Source organism: Heloderma suspectum, chromosome 1, assembly GCF_057233095.1.
Source record: "Heloderma suspectum isolate Gila_16-S chromosome 1, 16-S_ref, whole genome shotgun sequence".
Taxonomy (NCBI): Eukaryota; Metazoa; Chordata; class Lepidosauria; order Squamata; family Helodermatidae; genus Heloderma; species Heloderma suspectum.
In genome coordinates this window covers 162,299,324-162,318,281 of record NC_139458.1, presented here as the reverse complement: position 1 = coordinate 162,318,281, position 18,958 = coordinate 162,299,324, and the positions used below count along the sequence as shown (strand labels likewise).

The window sequence follows — 18,958 nt, the reverse complement described above, 5'->3', positions numbered from 1 at the left end:
ATACCACAGGATAATATAAAGTCAAGACCCTCCCTTAATATAATGCATTGCAAAGAGATGGCCCTCATTTATCTCAATTTTGGTTTCAAATTTGAGAAATCAAATTTCTCAGTTTGATTGAGAAATCAGATATGAATGCTTTAAGAAAGTACCTTTCACAAATAAAATTCATGATTTCTAGAAAGAGGCAGATTTATTTATATCGGAAGTGCATGGTGCCAACCTCTTCTGAAATTACGGAACTCAAAGGAAAGAAGAAACACTCCTTGGAAGGAAATATTCCTTGCGGTTCCTATTTCCTAGCTCTTCTATATTGTGTATAGAACTCTGAAATGTTGACACGGAGAGGAAGGCCGGGATCTCTTCTCGACCATCCCAGAGTGCAGGACACGGAATAATGGGCTCAAGTTACAGGAAGCCAGATTCCAGCTGAACATCAGGAAAAACTTCCTGACTATTAGAGCAATATTACAATGGAACCAATTATCTAGGGAGGTAATGGGCTCTCCCATGCTGGAGGCATTCAAGACGAGGCTGGACAGCCATCTGTCAGGGATGCTGTGACTTGGATTCCTGCATTGAGCAGGGGACTGGACTCGATGGTATTATAGGCCCCTTCCAACCCTACTATTCTATGATTCTATGATTTCTCTCCCCTTGGAGAGATGCTTGAGCTGTTCCTGCATCACAAGCTTGCACATTTCAGTCTCTCCCTCTCTCTCTGTTGGAATGCAAAAGTTTAACAAATGAAGGAACACTATGAAAGTATTTTTTTTTTCCTTAAAAGCTAAGCTGATATATCTAGGGTGCCAAATTCCACATTAAATACCCAATTAATTACTTATGGTGTATGCACAGACCTACACACATATTGCAGTGTTGCATACTAGTACCTTGAACTCAACTACACTGCTCCTGCCTCCTGAAAATGATGGTAAATGGCTAGCAATAAACTTGTCTAACCACTTAGTGTCGAAATACATGGAAGTGGTAAGTGTGCTCCAAACTGGGCAATGCAAAAAGACAAATAAACCATTTTCAAGTACCTGTGATGCAACATCTGTTTCTTCTATACATAACACTGACAGGTATAACTGTTGCTATTAGAATGCTACTTGACACATATTCTAGAACAAACTGTGAGAAGCTAATATTTCTGGTTTGCTTATTTACAGCCTTGTTCAAGTAAAAGAAAATGTACCTGAGTATTTACTATATAAAAAATAGCCATAAAATCTCTGGGCAGTATCCAATGGTGACTGACTGTGAGCGGCCAGCCCCACTGATTCCATTGCACAAGCAGGGCCCACCGTTTGGACATCAGAGATTTAGCGCTTTGGGGGGCAAGCCCTGAAAAAGTGGAAACTTGGCTTGGCACACTTCAAGTCATTTTCTACACAAGTTTTCTACACAATAATCTGCTCTATCTACTTTTGGTTATGTCACAGAATTGAGATCTGAGCTCTACAGAAAGAGCTTTTCCTTTCCTGCTTTTCTGCTACAAGACCTCTAGGTGGCACTGTGCTACAATAGAATAATGAAATTACACAAGTAGGAAAATATTTTCTGTAACTTTTGCAAATAACACTCCATTTTCCTCACTCTACCCCCCCCCCCAAGTACTCTTAAAAAACAGAAGCAAAACTGGAGGGTTACGTTGTTGTCTAAAGAACCCGTAAACAATGGTGAGTAAAGAAGGAGGAGTGCACAATAAATGCCTCATGTAGAAAAGCTCCAAAACAATGTGCTGGGCTTCAGTCACCTATCATTTTTATTTTCTAAGAATTCCTCTGGGGCCCAGAGACATTCTTGGGAAATCGCAATGGTGCTGGAGGCCAGTGATTCACTTTGCAGTATGCCAGCTTCCTGGTTTAATTTTTAATTTTTTTTTTAATGTTAAATAATCAGGAGGGGCAGGTAGCTTAGAGGCACCAAGGAAAGTGTCTGCAGGCACCACACCACAGGAGCTGGAACTGAACACATTTCTATGAGTGACAGCCATTTTTCCCCCAGTTCATTACTTCTCTTGTTATATACCAGTAGAATAACAGTCCAACTTAAAATATTGCAGTGTTTCAATAGAGGTGATATTTTGAGGATGTTTAATGAAAATAATACTGTTCCTTAACAATATAACATAGGCAAATAATCTTTTTGGGAAATGATTATGCTCATAGCTGGATTCAAGAAACGTGCACAGGTTGTTTACAATAGTATCTAAAATCCTTTTGCAGGTGGAAGTTGCTGATTAAACATTTATTTTTATTCTGTGATCAATAAACGTAACTAGTGAATCACAATGATTTTGTGAGCCTGAGATATTGCCCACATGAAGGAGGCTGCACTGATCCCTGTCCTGGCTAGTCATGCCAATGACAGCTTATGGAGTAAGTGCATGTAGGATTGCAGCCTAAATAACACAATGTATTTAATTCCATTTCTATTTGCTCAAATAAAAACAGTTTTACAAATGAGCTAACAATTGACACACAGATCCAGCCCAGGTGGCCTTCTCCAAGAGTTTCCTCCCTCTGCAGCACTAACATGAATAGAACATGTAATAAATTAAAGTACACAACCATGGTGGCCAGATGCAAAAGAGGAGAGGAGGATTTCAGCAGCTGTTGTTGGTAGAACAAGTAACACCTGCTGAAATTTCCTCTTCACCACAACTTAAATGATGCTGGTGTCCTGTCTTCCTCTGCTTTGGGCCTCTCAACACAATGCCCATACGTTTACATGTATAGCCTGTTACAAGGAATATATGGTGTTCCACTAGTTAACCCCTCTCTTACACCAAATAAACATTTCGGACTCTGAACATTTAAAATGAATCAGCTTTTAGTTCAACCTTAATGTTTTTCCTATAAGGAAGGCTGAGCGCAGTAGAATTGATGCTTTCAAACTGTGGTGCTGGAGAAGACTCTTACAAGTCCCCTGGACTGCAAGGAGGTCAAATCAGTCAATCCTAAAGGAAATCAACCCTGACTGCTCATTGGAAGGACAGGTACTGAAACTGAAGCTCAAATATTTTGGCCACCTAATGTGAAGAGAAAACTCACTGGAAAAGTCCCTGATGCTGGGAAAGATTGAAGGCAAAAGGAGAAGGGGACGGCGGAGGATGAGCATCACTGATGCAATGAATATGGATTTGAGCACACTCCGGGAGAGAGCAGAGGACAGGAAGGCCTGGCGTGCTCTAGTCCATGGGGTCACGAAGAGTCGGACACGACTTAACGACTGAACAACAGATTTAGTAAATTTATATTTGAAAACACAACTGAATGAATCTTGAGGTTTATTATTTAGGATTATATATATTTAAGTTGCTGTTATATTCAGGTCTCACTAAGCAAACAGTCCCAAATGGCTACTTTAAAAGCATCTTTGAAGTTTTACCATTAATGGAAATGCTGACTTTAGCAAACATCCACATCTTCATTCTGTCAGCTCAACCAGAGATAGATTTGAACTAGTTTATTTTTAACTCATTCCTCTTTAGTCCATACAAGCCCAAATGTATTGCATTTTCATTTACAGACTGTTCTATCTCCCAGTCCCACTTCTTGACATCAAAGTGATATAACAATATTTAGATGGCCACTGCTATGCAACAAAGATTTTTATAGCTAGTTTCCTCTGTTATTGTAACTCAGAGAAACTTCCACTGCAATCCTTTATATGTCTGCTCAGTCAGAAATAAGTTTCATTGGGGCTTACTCCCAGGTAAGTGAGTATAGGACCGTAACCTTCATTTCAGTATTTTTAACTAGACTGAGATACACCAATTGAAGTCTTATGATCTTTCTTGTTATGATGATTGTTGGCAATTATTAGATGTGAAGAGTATATTTCTATTAGAGCCATAGAGAGCTACTGTGTCCTTAGTGCTCCAGTGGCTATATTTCCTGATCAAGCTACAGTAGTGTGTTCACTGTGTAAATGTGAGGAGGGGGTTAGCCTGTGTCATAATACTTAAAATCTGTAAAGCTCTATCAAGTGTTCGAAGTACTTCACATGCATTATTTAGGTATAATCCTGTCAACAGCCTTCTGCAACCTGGTGCCCTCCAGATGTGTTGGACTACAATTCTAGGCATCTGAGAACACTTCTTTCCTGTTTTGTGACTACAACTTCCACCATCTGGCTCAAGTTACAGGAAGCCAGATTCCTGCTGAACATCAGGAAAAATTTCCTGACTGTGAGAACAATACAACAATGGACCCAATGACCTAGGGAGGTAGTGGGCTCTCCCACACTGGAGGCATTCAAGATGAGGCTGGGCAGCCATCTGTCAGGGATGCTGTGACTTGGATTCCTGCATTGAGCAGGGGACTGAACTCGATGGTCTTGTAGGCCCCTTTCAACCCTACTATTCTATGATCTCCATCCAGCATGGCCAATGTAGTCCAACACATCTAGAGGGCATCAGGTTGGGGAAGGCTGCTTCAGAACAATCCTTAAAGAAAAATCAGTATCACTATCCCCCGTATTGCAGATGAGGGAGAACTGGGAGAGATTAGCTTGCCTAAAGCAACCTAGCGAGTATATCACTGCAAAGGACAGGTTCCAACTGGAGACTTCCTGATTTATAGTTCAGTCTCTTAGGAAAAGAGCCTTGTGTGATGCAGAGTGGTAGGTGGTAGTATTGCAACCAAAACTCTCCCCATGACCTGAGTTTGATCCCAGTGGAAGCTGGGTCCCAGGTAGCCGGCTCAGGTTGACTCAGCCTTCCATCCTTCCGAGGTTGGTAAAATGAGTACCCAGCTTGCTGGGGGAAAGATAGTCACGACTAGGGAAGGCAATGGCAAACCACCCCGCTATAGTCTGCCGTGAAAATGCCAGCGAAAGCGGCATCCCTCTAGGAGTCAGCAATGACTCGCTTGCACAGGAGGAACCTTTCTTTTTTTTTCTTCCTCTTAGGAAAGCCTGTTAACCCTTTAAAGGCATACAGGAGCTATTGCAGTCCTTCAGTACACAATTTAGCCCTGATGGTGTGAGAGGGGTGAGGCCTACACTAGCTCAAGATCACTCCTTGCCCTTCCCATTTTCTCAGCAGGTTCCGCGGCAAGGTGTAGCATAAGTTCTAGAATCGCCAGATGCAAAAGAGGACAGGGCACTGGCACCTTTAACAGTTGGGAAGAAGAAATTAAAGGTGCAGAAGTCCTATTGTATCTGGCTACTCTAGTTGTACCTCTCAAGAGAAAAAGCTAATACCATGGAGCAATGAAGGAGGGGTGGAGCAAATCCTGGGCTGTTGTTGCCCACCACGCTGTGCTGGTCTCTTGCACTATGCAGAGACTGCCTGCCTGAAGCAACACAGACATGGAGTTTGCATCAGCTGCCTCAGGCATATTTGGTTGTTCACTTTATAAAATCCAACCCCTTCTCCTACCTTGGGCCTTTCCACCACCTTAAGGTTTTTAGGTACAGTCCCATATAAGGCCCTTGTACCTTTGCAAATTCCATGCAGGATGAGTTTTGTCAGATATGGTTCTTCCCTGGTGGGATTTTACAGTACGCTGTACTCAGATGTGAGTCCCATCAATTTCAAGGTTTACTCCCAGGCAAATGTGTATAGGATTGTAGCCTTAGGCAGTATGCACACTTATCTGAAAGTAGTCTCTCAATGGAAAGAAGTCAGTGGTACTTACCTCTGAGCATAGGAGCAGGCTGTTAAAGATACAGGAGTATTTTGAGGCATTAGGGTGGGGTGCCGTACTTCCCAAACCTCTAACAGCACAATAGTATACATTTTTACTTGGAAGTAAATCTAGCTGTGCTCAAGGGGGCTTACCCTTTTGCTCCCAAAGTTTGCTTGTCTGGCCAACCCTTTCCTCATAATAGCTAATGGCCTGAAACTATAAGAACAGGCAGCTTGTTAGGGCTTCTATACATTATGGAAAAATCCCACAGCCATACTGGGGCTTTCTGCTTCTCTTTCAGTGGCAAGATTAAGATGGATGAGGTGGAATTGAAAAAACTCTTTCTATGGGAGTGAGTGTGTGTGTGACTGTGTTCTATATTTTCAATGAAACAGCACCATCTAGGGGCCGAATTATAGTGCTATGCTGGCATTACACACTGGTGATATCCTGCATTTTAAAAAATTTCCAGCTTACTTCCGATCTTTTTGAAAGCGGAATAAATGGGGAAAGGTGCCAGAGACATCCTGGAGGTTGATGACACCATGTAAAGGACCTGCAAACTTCCATAAATGGTCAATCATGAGTGTACAATAAATCACTCGTGTAAAGACCTTGTTAGTTTATCAATACCTGAATTCAGCCTTTCATCCCAGCATCCTGGTTTTTGCTGTCCTATTAGAGCCTAATAGAATTTTGACAGCTCAGCAGCAATGGTGGGGGCAGTGGGGGACCACAGAAAAAGCCAATGGAGGCACATGTTGCCCACCCCTGTATTAGACCCTAATTACGGTTATTAGGTTGCAGTGCATCAACAAAAGCAGCCATATGTTGCAGAATTCTATGCAACTTTCAACACCAAGAGTCTTCTCAGAGTCTAGTCTAGGGGTGGGGAGCCCTTTTGCTATGAGACCCCATTGACCCACAGCAAAAGTCAATGAAGGGCTGCATCTGATGGTGGGCAGAGCCAGACTGTGGACAGACCAGAGTAGCAGCTGCATCTCTGTCTCTACCTAATCCCCCCCCCTCTCTCTCTCACACACACACACACACACACACACACGCACACACACACACACACTCTAAGAGATTTCCAGAGGGGCAGTCCTGAGAGCAAGAGTGGGCCCACCTGAAACTGGACCTTAGGAACCACCTCCACTCTGTTCCTGAGGCATCATCCAATGGTGGGCAGAGCCAGAGCACAGACAGACCACAGAGTAGCAGCCTCATCTCCTTATCCATCCATCTGAAAGTAGACCTTAGGAGCCACGTCCACTCTGTCCCTGAGGCTCCCCAAATCCCATGGTTTTCTACTTCCTCCTGGCCAGCAGTTTATAGCCCCTCATCTCTCCAGACCCGATGTGATGCTTTGGCTTAGCATTCCCCCATCTCTGAACCCCTTTTTCCGCTTCCTGCACAGGCAGTAATCGTTTTCTTTCCAGCCTTCTGTTTAACTGGGTAAATACAGATTATCATTTGCTAAGCAGTAACTGCCACTGGGTGTATGTTGCAAGCTGGTTATCTATAATGGCAGTGGGCAGACCTCAGGCTTGCAGGATCTTTGTTGTTTTTTCACTAGAACCCAGAGAACCACCAACCAGGGGCTGGTGCAAAAGACATGCAGTTAGAATTAAAGAATTGAGCCCAGAAATTTGCTTTGAGTGCCAGAACTGAACAGAGGTCACAGTCCTTTCACACAAAAATCTATTCCTGCTTAGTCCCCCCCACCCCGCTCCCTTTATTCATTATAGCAGCATAATTTAAGGTGAGGGAGATTATTTATGACAAGTTCTAATAAACTGAGAGAAAGACCAAGTTGAGCTGAAAAACATTCTGTATTTGAAAATATTAAAAGTATACAGCAGTCCATAACCTCCTTTTCTGTACAATCTCATCCCCAGTCAAGAATCTACTATCTACAACAACGTCTCCAAATTTAGATAAATTATGTAATTCCTGTAGATTTAATCAACTCCTGTAGAGTTGGTTAAGTGATTATTTAAAATTGCCAGATTAATCTCCTGCACTGAATTTCTTATGCCTTATTACTGATGTTAAAACCCGAAGCCAGCACCTTGAACTGGAAACAAATTGGTAGGCAGTAAGGCTGGTAAAGAACTGGCACAATATGGTCCATGTGGCTAGTTCCACATAATTCTGGACCAATTGCCATTTCCAGACTGTCTTCACAGGCAATCCCTGAAACAAATTTCACAAATCTAAGCTGGAGGTGACTACAGCAAGAATGACCATACAGACTGTTCATTTTCCATCCATCCTATCCTTCTCCAGAATTCCTTCTTTTAAAACCAACAACAGTATATGTCCTGCTTAGTTGAATCCCTTCCAACAGCTACCCTGTTTCTGGGCTCCCTGCTTCTTCTTTACCTCCTGGGATCTCTCTTCCCACTGTTACTTGTTGTGAACCACCCCAAGAGCTTCAGCTATTGGGCAGTATAGAAATGTAATAAATAAATAATAGTCCGCAATCCTCCTTCATAGCTTCTCCTTTTACAAGGACTCATGTGAGTTTTCCTTAGCCACTCACAAACCTGGAGAGTTCTGACCGTTCTGTGCCTGATAACTTTTCCCAACAGGTATAATGTTTGTAAACATACCAAGACAGAACATCTGCTGAAGTTTAGTAACGCATTAACTCTGGGTAGTTTTTTTGTTTAATGCAGAGGAGCGCAACGAATTGCGATCGTGGTGGTGGTGTATCCTTCCATTTGTCCACCCTCCATGGTTTGGTCCGAATGCGTCCTGCAAACCTAGAAGGTAATCTTTTGATAAGAACGCTACATGTGTCTTCCCCCGCCCCTCGGTGCGAAAGCCATCACTCCGACCAACATGTGGAAGCTGGGTCTGTGGAGGGGACAAAGCCTGCTGCCGCAATCACAGCCCCTCCCCTCTATCCATGTGTATAGTGAATGCCTGCATACGACTGCTGTTGTGCACACAGGCCGCCTGATCTTGTGTGTATTAACTGCATTGCTAAGATCAGATCGTATGATGTGATCGTATATCGTAATGGGTTTCCAGCCTACCTACAGGCAGACATTTCCTGCTCTCTAACACCAGATGTGTTTGGCACTGGGCTTTGCCCTAATGACTCCTACCTGCAGGCCTAATATAAGGTCCCGGCTACACACCAGCATTACTAGGGACGACGAGTGTCAGTTCCTCTATTCAATGAGAAGGGTTGGTTGTGGCTTCACGATTTACCCTCTGACGTGTTAGTTCATTCTCGATTTTCATCGGAATCCCATGCAGTTTACTCGGAGACGGAAGTTCTCCTGCGTTCAATGGGGCATCCTCCTTGGTGAAGCGCAATCCTCAATACACTTACCACTAAGTAGCTCAGTGGAGCTTCCTCTTGAGGAAACCTATGCAAGATTGCGCTGCACGCCTTTAAACGAGCAAGGGCGACCTGCGGCTGAAATCCAATCTGTACACGGCCCGGCACAGCCCACCTCTTCGCATTTAAAAAGCTAAACGCGAATTTTAAAACACCCCGAAACAAATCAAAATCTCAAAGCTGATTTTAGCATGTTGTGATTTCAATGTGACCGAGGAATGGGGTGGCTAAATTAAAGCACTTCGCGTGGTCCAGGCATAAACTCTGAACGCCGCCAAGGCGTTTTGGAGCGAAGAAGCTGAGCAGGGGGAACCTCGCCAGCTGGACGGAAGTTTAAGGCTGCTTTTCGCAGTGGACACAGAAAGGGGGCAAGGAAAGGATTGGAATCCGAGCCCGAGGAGGCCCCGCCGCCTCGTGTGCGGTGGGAGGAGCCGAGCGTCTGCGGAGGCCGCCGGTGGCTCCCACCTGCAGTTAATGTGTGTTCGAGGAGGAGCGGCCGGGGCCAAGCGAGCCAAGGGGCAGTTTTGTTCGCTGCCCGCCTGCCGGCGCGCCGCGCCTTGGAAGGAGCCTCGCCGCCTCCCCCGCGCGCGCTCGAGCTCGCGCTCTCTCTCCCCTCCTGCTGCTGCGTCGTCCTCCTTCGCGGCTCCGCGTTCTGCGCCTTGCCCAACCATGGAGGCATCCGCAGCCGGGGACGAGCTGGGCAGCACCCCAGAGCCCACTATCGTGGGGCCTCCCGGGGCCACTGCCCAGCCAGCCTACCCTGCCCGGGAGCCGCAGCAAGGGGAACCGCTGCGCATCGGGGAGGACGTGCAGTTTAGCGAGGAACTGGAAGACAGAGGTGAGTCTCTCGGTCCAGGGGCGCCTCCCGTCACCCTGCAGGTAGCTGGGCCCCCGTCACGCGGCGCCCTTTTCTCTCCCGCCCTTTTCTCTCCCGATAAAGGCGAACCTATCGCTTCTTCGACATGACCGACCTACGGCACTTCCAGCTTCCCCAGCCGCGCTCTCGGAAGCCCCCCTCCAGCCGCCTTCCCCTTACGGCTCGCTCCGTCTGTCCTGCCTAGGCGCTGCTTCTCCCGTCGGGACCCCACCCCACCCCAAGTTCAGAACTGCCTCAACTATCGCCTCACAGGCGGCTCAGCGCTCGCCGGTTCACCTCACCGACCAATTTCACCGCCTACTTTTCCGTCACTAAATTCTGCCATCTCACTCCTCTAGCCAGCTGCATCTACATGACTTATCACCTCTTAAGAATCGGCTCATATCTTTATCGCCCATTATCTCCCAGAGCTGCTAAAACTCGTTCAGACCTGCGTCGCCCTTTCCTGAACGCTTCCAAAACCTACTGTATCTTAGCACCTTCATCCTCTTCCGACGCCTCCCCTCAACCGCCGTCCACCTACCTCCTCAACACCTAGCTGTCTTTTCCCTCACATCCCTACTGTCTTCTCTTGTCTTATCACCATCTGAACGCCCGCATTCTTCTCTCTCCACCTCTCCTTCCTTTGCCATTCCTATAGTTGCTAATATATTCTTGAATTTTAAACAAAAATCTCTTTTCCCAGTCAGTCAGTCAGTCAGTCAAACTGATTGTTGAGTTTCTTCTTCATTTAAAAGAAACAGAACCTCGACTGCCTTAATACAGAAACAAAGCCATAATACTCGCTTTCTGAGTGTTGAGCCACCCGTATTCGAAATGCAATTTAAAATGTATTCACTAAAATGCAGACAGGCGTCCCCATTCACAGCAAAGGATGCTATTTACCCGCCCCTTCTCAGAGGGAAGGGACATTCAATCCATTGTCTCCCCGCACAGGCACCTGCCGTACACGTGCCTATTCACTAGCTTGGTGTATATTTTTCTTTCTCTGCACTCCCCCCCCCCCCCACAACGGCATACTGGCTTTTTCTGAATTCAAACAGCTTCCTCCAGGTCCTTTGAATCTGCTCTTTGCTCTTCCTTCTCCACTATTGTGCACAGTTCTTATAATTTTTTTTAAAAAGGATGGCCATCTTTGCAGGCAGTATTCTGGCTACAACCCTATTAGATACAATGGGACTTTTGTGTGTGTCCATTTTTATCAGGAGCAATTCTCCTAAAAGAAATAAGTGAGACTGAAGGTATCTTTCTTATTCACACTGGAAGTAATGGAGAATATCTGTCTAAGGTTCAGATTCAAGAGTTTGGGGAGCTAGGAGTCAAAACATCTTGATTTAAATAGGAATACTTCTCCCATTATGTATGTTTTATATACTTGGGTTGAAATTGGTGTTCTATATGTGAGAGGATGAGAAGGAACAAAGGCCCTAATACAATGGAAAATAAGTGTGTGTATGTAGAAAATGAGACAAAGAACCTCATAAGCTTATTCCCTATGCCTGTTTTCCTGCTTTCCATTATCTGTAGTGTTTGGTTATCATTATTTCCAAGGAAATGTTAGAAATAGTTTTATCATTCATTTTTTCTTTAATTGATTTCATTCTCTGTAGTTCAGGTTATTAAGGTGATTTTTGGTGAGGCATAGACAAAGTATGAAGGCTTCAGAATTAGTTATTCTGGAAGCTTGTCTTGTCTAGTTTGTTTTTGCCATTTTTTAAAAATAAGTTTTGAGAGATTGCCCTCCCCATCCTTTAGTTAAGAATCTGAAAATCTATGCATAGCTAATTGGAGTGAGAAACTGGAGTTGCTTGAATTTTAATTTAACCTAGTAATATGCTAAATAAATATTTGATAGCTCATTCTAGGTGAAATTTTCATACTTGATATAAGCTCTATTGGTCTGTTGTTGCCTGTGAAACTTCAAATTTTAGGTATTTGGCAGCTGTATGATAGAGTCCCCAAGGACTTTCTCATACATATAAGACAGTGCTTTTTAGGAGGAACAATTGTAACTAAACATCAAGCTGGCAAATTATTTTAAGTTGGAAGAAACAAATAGTGTTAAATTCGACAGATTCTAATAGTCTGCAGGATTCAAATATTTTAAAATAGAATGCATAAGATTTTAATGCAACAGCAGTATTAGAAAATTAAAGTAGCTGAAGTAGATTGTACATCTTCTATCATTTAATAACAACCAACAGCTGGTTTTAGAAGCTACTTTCCTTTTATTTTATTATCTTTGTTCTGTATCTCAGACACATATATTGCTCTTTTGGCATTGAACCCACAAATTCAATGGGGCTTTGTCTAGTTTAATATTTTGATAGTTAGGCCTGATTTGTTAAGTCTTCATTTCTGTTTCCCTGAGGTTACCAGCAATTACAAAAATATATCCAGTAGCAAAGTAAGAATTTTCTATTCTTGCCAGAAATAAGAGTAAACAAGATGAAAAGGGAGGGGGGCTTAAAGTAAGAAATATATTGTTCTTCAAAAATCTTGACTAAATTTTGCTAGTACAGTAAGGCCCCTAGAATTGAAGCAACAAAAGAATCAAGCATAGGTGGCTGTATAACAAGAAATTCTATTGCCACCTCTGTTATGCATGCTCTAGTTTTCAGATATGCATCATACCAAGACTTCTATATTTCTCTATAATCAAGCTTTCTCTTTGGTTTGTGCATTACGTTAACTTTCTTTCCCCTTGTTGCCCTGATACATTTGATCAAGAAGGAGATAATGGATGCAACATGCAACTGTAAAGCTCTGAAACCTTCATGTATAGTTTTGTTATGATTGCACTGTGCTCCAGGCATCACTTAGTACATTTTTACCTTCTTGTGAGACACAAACACTGAGCTGGACCTGAGCTGACCTTGTGCATCTGTATTTGCTTTATTTATAGTCTGAATAAGGTGAACAGGATTTGGCCTAAACAGTAGTACACAGAACATACATGGGGAATGCCTGGTTCGTTCTGACCAGAGCCAGTTGCATTTTGTTTAATGGAGTAAAGCACTTCTTTTTCTTTTAAATTTTCTCATCAGGTTTACTAGAAAGCAGTACAAGATTAAAACCTCATGAAGCTCAAAGCTACAGAAAGAAGGCACTGTGGGTTTCATGGGCTTCCATTGTTGTCACACTGGCTCTGGCAGTTGCTGCCTTCAGTGAGTATTGGACCTATTTCAAATCTTTAGCCTCTGTCTGCAATACCTGAAAGCTTAAAAACACCATACATGCTGCTGCTCTATATAGCTCTGCTACTCCTGAAGTGATTTAGAAATGCTTGCCAGGTGCTTATACATTAATAAAACAGCTGTGTGTATTTTTTCCACCTGAAGAGGACATTATTGTTGAAGGTCAGATGAAATAACAGATCTTTGGTTCCTTCTAGTCTTTGTGGATATGGAAATGTGTTCATTTTTCTGAGCAATATAAAATGCATTGATTATTAGTTGAAGAGGTTAAATAAGGTTGCATCTTTGGGGGATATCTTTATTTGAAATGTATGGCAAAGACAGAATAATAAGGCACATAAAAGATGTAATATTTATTTTACTGGGCTAATAACCTAACACCAAGCTAATATTTGGAGTGCAATCTCTGCCATTCTGATAAGATTATATCTACCTTGGGGCAGATTTAATGGTACCCATCTGGATATTGCTTTTCTGCTTTAGGCTAAGTTAATAGAGGGTATGATTTTCTTTAAAGTGGTCAGTGCAGACATCTGAAGTAAATATTACTTTAAAATTAAACTAAATAAACGCTGCATTAAAGGTTTCATTTAAATGAAAAGACACAGCTCAGCACTACATTAAAATGTTACATGCTTGCTAACAGGTAACTAACCTATGAATAATGCAAATTGTTCTTTAACTCTATAGAGAGTTTGTGGGGTAACATGCAGGATTTTGTTGCAAAAAAGGAGTTGACTGGTTTGAGATCCCAGAATATTTATTGTTCATTATAAAAAAATAGAACTCCTGTTCTCAGAGCCACAGGATTTGTGTGAGATACTCACAATATCATCTCTTGGCTTGAGAAAGGCAAACTGGATGCCTCTGCAGCATATGTTCTAGTGCTAATCTGCAGCAATGGGCTACTGCTGAAAGTTGGTGTCAGCTCCCAAGGGGGGTTATTAGAATCTGGCCAAATGGGCTCTGCAAAACTCAGCATATATTACTTGGAGTAATTTGTATGGAAAACACACACACCATGCGTTGATCTTTACGAAGGAGAGAAGGGAAGAAAATATGAAAGCAGGATTTTCTATAGTATTTTTAAAAGCTTTTATAAGAAAATCTTGTTCTGTTTCATTAGTATAATTTGTTACCTTGAAATCAGAACAGCTACAGCTGTTATATCATTCTCAAATGAGAGTCTTGACTGTGATACCTAGACATAAATATTTAGGTAAAGGGAAGTATTTAGGTGGAAAAAATGGTTAAAGTTTCTGAGGTGTTTTCTATGAGCTTGAAAAGGAGGACACACATTGGAATTTTTTAATGGGTCTTTTCACTCGTTTTCTTAAATTGGCAACATATATTTATTGTAGTTTGTTGAAGATTATGTTGTTTAGAATACATTTTTGAACAATTTGCTTTGAATTATTTCAAATCAGTGGAGCTTAATACTGGGTAAACATGCTAGGTTGCATAGTTATTCTGGCTAAAACTATTTCTAAATATTACTTTGTCAGCACTGTATTAAAATATGCTGGTAGTCAGGATTAAAGATGGAGGGCACGTTGTGTCAGGCAGTAAAATGCCATATGTGGAAACTTGGGAGATCAAGCAGGTTTTAAAAAAAATTCTTACAGTTCCCTTTCAGTATTCAGAAATGGTAATAATTGGCCACCCCAACTTTTCTAGTCATTTGAAGACATCTTTTGATTCCAATAAAGAATTTGAGATGTTTGCCAGAAGCATAAACACAACAAAGAATCTGGCAGTGCAATCCTATACATGTCTACTCAGAAGAAAGCCTTATTGAGTTCAGTGGAATTTAGTCCCAGGTATGTGTATCCAGGATTGACTAAATGGGGGTAGGCATAGAGATTTTAAATTAATAGGGAATTTTGTATAACAAAAAAAGAAAAACAACAGGTTTATTAGGAAAGCAGAAATGTTTGACATTAATGCTATTAGAAAAGAAGGCGTTTAAAATTTGGCTGGAAAGCAGACCTTGTCCAAGGATGGTAAAAGAGAAAGGGCTCATACATGAATAGTTACACAACTTTAGGAGTTAAATACCTATTTTTTGAAGTCATATATAGGGCCCAGAAATCAGGCCACTTCCCCTAGTACCAAGCAAAAGAAAGCAGGAACACCCCCAGCTGATACCGGATACGGTCCTCTGGGTGAAAAAGGTTGTGCACCTCTGCTATAAATATTTGCCAGGGAAATTGAATCTAAATCTGAAAATCTCCCTAGAATCATCTGTGTTTCAGCACTGCAGAAACAAGTATACCACTATGTAAAAGGTGCATATAATTCTCAGGTGTTAGAGATTTGTGACAGAAATTAAGGCAGGCAGCAGTTCTTTTTTAAGAACAGCTGCAGGGGCCTCCAAATTTTATCAAGGGGGTGGCACTGGAGGAGTAAGGGTTAACACCCTTCCCCACCACCCTGCAGAACTATTTTCCCAGTCTAAATCCTCTCCAAAGCTGCTGTTTTCCCCATTAGAGAGAATATATGGTCTCTATCCCCCCCCGTTGAGGCAAATACAGTTTGGCAAGGGGGATGATTTAGAATGGGAAAAGGGGGCTAACTGCCCATCCCCAGTGCTGCAATCCTGATCAAATTATGCCTTTCTCCCATGGGTGCTTTGAAAAGAAATAGGGAAAAAAACCCAAACTGGAGATTCAGTCATGGATCTCTGTCTCATCTTGTTTGGCCTTCAAATGAATATTTTCATTTTGTTGGTTACTTGTATCTGATTGCAGCAGGGCACTATGCAAATGTATGAAGTGAGCAGAATTTAGCTTCAAATTCACTAATTCATAAAAAGTTCAATTGTCTACATTCTTCCTGATTGTTAACACCTTTCTGGTAAGAATATTAATTGATTTCAAGTTTTTTTTAATGCAGCTTTCTATGTAGAGGGTCCAAAATGGATAAAGTACATATCTCCATAGTAAACAATGCATACATAGTAATAACCTGATGTGGAATTAGTTACTATAAAATCAGTTACAGTGCAATTAGATACATCAAATATAGTTTGGATAAAATTGGAGTAATCTAATTTTCTTTATTCATTCATTATTTGAGGGTTCCTTACATGGATCCCCATATATTATGAAATTGTTATTTACTATATAATGCTGTGTGAATCCTCATCTTTTGTATTTCCCTTCATTGTCATGTGTTTCCCTGTTTAGCCAGTCTTTCAAGTTGAGATGCTTGCCAGACAGCTTGGTGATTGCTTCCTGTGTGATATTATTGGCTTTTACGTGCCAAATTTGGGATAGCTCATTGACTCTGAGAACCATTTGCAAACACCTGCTATTTATGGCACCCTGTTTTCTAGCTTCTTCCCATTCTGATTGTTCACAATGGCAAAGTGTTAGAACTGAAGATCCAGTGCTCAGTGATTTCCACCTCCTCCCCTGAGAATGCAGACCAGCTATCCAATGTGTTTGGCAGCTGTCAGATTATATAGCCTGCTTTCTTTCTGCTGCTTATACTTTCATCCTTTTCATATATATCTTGAGTGTTAAAGAGACGTCAGCTTATTTTATATGGTGGTGTTCAGTGTCTATAATTTTCCCTTCTAGTCTTAGGCAAACCTATTCAGATTTTAACTGCATTAATGCAGGAGTATGGGTATATGAGACTTTCAGATATATAAAAACAACAATAGTTACAGGAAGGCACATTCCCTTATTATGGCTAAAATATTGCAAACATTTTTCTACTTTTGCTTGCCAGTCTTAGAGGTAGTTTACTATATCCTTCAATCTTTCTTTCATGACTGGATAGAACTGTGGTTCCCCCACCTCTTCATAGACTTGCCAAGTTGCAATCATAACAACCTCAGGAGGAATTAACTACATATTCTAGACAAATCAAGGATAATAGGGAATAGTTGGAGCTAAGCGGGGTACAGATGCAAGTTCTGTCCATACTAAGCCTGCCACATTTTTGGTTCAGCTAATTTAAAATGTGTGGTGTTATTCACCTGGGTATATGGAGAAGGTGTTTGTCTACAGTAATGTCAATTCAGTGTAAAGATAAAGAACCAATTTTAGATAATTATAGTTTGGTAGGAAGGCAAAATCTTAGCTCCTCTGTCAAGTTCTTTTCAGCTGCCAAAATAGCTCCAAGATGACTGTTTTAGTGTATTCAGGGGTTAAGTGTGGCACACATATAGACTTTCTTCACATGGAGCTTTTATCCTGTGATTGAACAGAGGTTTGCAGGATCTTTACATGACACCATGTCCCTCCAGGGCATCTCCTGCACTAAATGCCCTTTGTTCTGTTTTTAAATAGATCGCAGATAATGAGATATCAAATTACCCTGTTGTGTTATGCTCGAGTTCCCTCCTGAAAAGAGCAAAACCTGCAAGAAGAAGAGTGAGATCAATGAAAGACAATGGAAGACACAGATATGGGGAGAAGGAGTGGGAAAGGGGAGGGGGGGAAAGGAAGTGGGTGAAAAAGGGAGTTGTTGTGATCCTGCATTTAAAACGGAAGCTGAAAGCCCCATTTTAAATGCAGGATTTTAGGCTGGTGTAGAGACTGAACAACAAGAGAGGCCCATAGACTACTTGTTTTAGTTGTTCAGATATTTTAACAAATTAGCATGAGCTTTCATGAGGTACAGCTCACTTCATCAGATGCTATAAGCGGAACTGAAGGTTTTGAGTCTGAAAAGACAGCTAAGGCGCAACCCTATGCATGTTTAGACAGAAAAAAGTCCTACAACTCCCAGAATTCCCCAGCCAGAAGTGCTGAATGGGGCATGCTGGGAGTTGTAGGAGTTTTTTCTGTCTAAACATGGATAGGATTGAACCCTTACAAAAGGTAGATCTGTAGCAAGCATTAAATTTTCTCAAGTACCAGTTACAAATCACAAGGTGCATTAAGAGTCTTTGGCCACAGCATGAAGAACTTCATCAGGAGGGCTTTAAACTGAATCCTACGGGGAAGGGAGATGTAATGTTGGGGGTAACAATGGACGTAGGCACATGCACTGCAATGGAGAGAACAGCTCTGATAGCACCCAATAATAGTTTTCACAGACATGTAGGAAGAAAGCCAGACTATGAAGCACATGGTCTTCGATGTCTATATACTAATGCCCAGAGTATGGGAAACAAACAGAACGAACTTGAACTCTTAATACAAGAGGGAAATTATGACCTGATAGGTATAACTGAGACTTGGTGGGATGACTCTCATGACTGGAATACAGCAACTGAAGGATATAACTTGTTCAAAAAGAACAGGAGGAACAGAAAGGGAGGTGGGGTTGCACTGTATGTGAAAAATACATATCTCTGCACAGAAATACAGGAGGAGGAGCTTGGTAGCCCCATCGAGAGCATCTGGGTTGAAATAAATGGAGCAAAGAATAAAAGGAACCTGGTGGTCGGAGTCTACTACCGGCCACCCAATCAAGGAGAAGACAAGGATGAAACTTTTGAAAAGCAAATAGCCAATGTTTTAAGGAAGCATGATGTAGTAGTAATGGGGGACTTCAATTTCCCTGATATTTGTTGGGAGACAAATTCTGCAAAACATGGCCCCTCCAGGAAATTCCAGACTTGTGTGGCGGATAACTTCCTCCTACAGAAAGTAGAGGAAGGAACTAGAGGATCGGCTATCCTTGACTTGATCCTAACCAACAGAGATGACTTAGTGGATAAAGTAGCAGTTACAGGAACTCTGGGGGAAAGCGACCATGTTGTACTTGCGTTCTTGGTTCTAAGGGAAGCAAAAGCTGAGTGCAGTCAAACGCGTACCCTGGATTTTAGGAAAGCTGATTTTCATAAACTCAGAACAATGATCAGTAAGGTCCCATGGCAAGCGACGCTAATGAGAAAAGGAGTCCAAGATGGGTGGGAGCT

The 18,958-nt window shown here is 42.1% G+C and overlaps 2 protein-coding genes across 7 annotated transcripts in view; one reads left to right on the top strand and one right to left on the bottom strand.

Moving 5' to 3' along the window:
• ACMSD (aminocarboxymuconate semialdehyde decarboxylase) overlaps nucleotides 1–7,108 on the bottom strand; it is a 99,619-nt gene extending 92,511 nt beyond the window's left edge. Inside the window, exon 1 of the mRNA XM_084808971.1 lies at nucleotides 6,775–7,108. The gene's annotated coding sequence lies outside the window, so the exon portion shown is untranslated. The remainder of the gene's footprint in view (nucleotides 1–6,774) is intronic.
• Nucleotides 7,109–9,260: 2,152 nt separating this feature from the next.
• The window catches only part of TMEM163 (transmembrane protein 163), a 171,589-nt gene continuing 161,891 nt past the window's right edge, over nucleotides 9,261–18,958 (top strand). For 3 of the 6 annotated variants that reach the window (XR_014784207.1, XR_014784206.1, XM_084808801.1), the window contains exons 1-2: nucleotides 9,261–9,841; nucleotides 12,928–13,047. Coding sequence is in view for 2 of the 6 variants with exons in the window: in XM_084808801.1 (XP_084664927.1) it covers nucleotides 9,478–9,841; nucleotides 12,928–13,047 (484 nt within the window). In the remaining 4 variants the exon portion in view is untranslated. The remainder of the gene's footprint in view (nucleotides 9,842–12,927; nucleotides 13,048–18,958) is intronic. The other 3 variants (XR_014784204.1, XR_014784193.1, XM_084808790.1) reach the window with 1 other exon arrangement.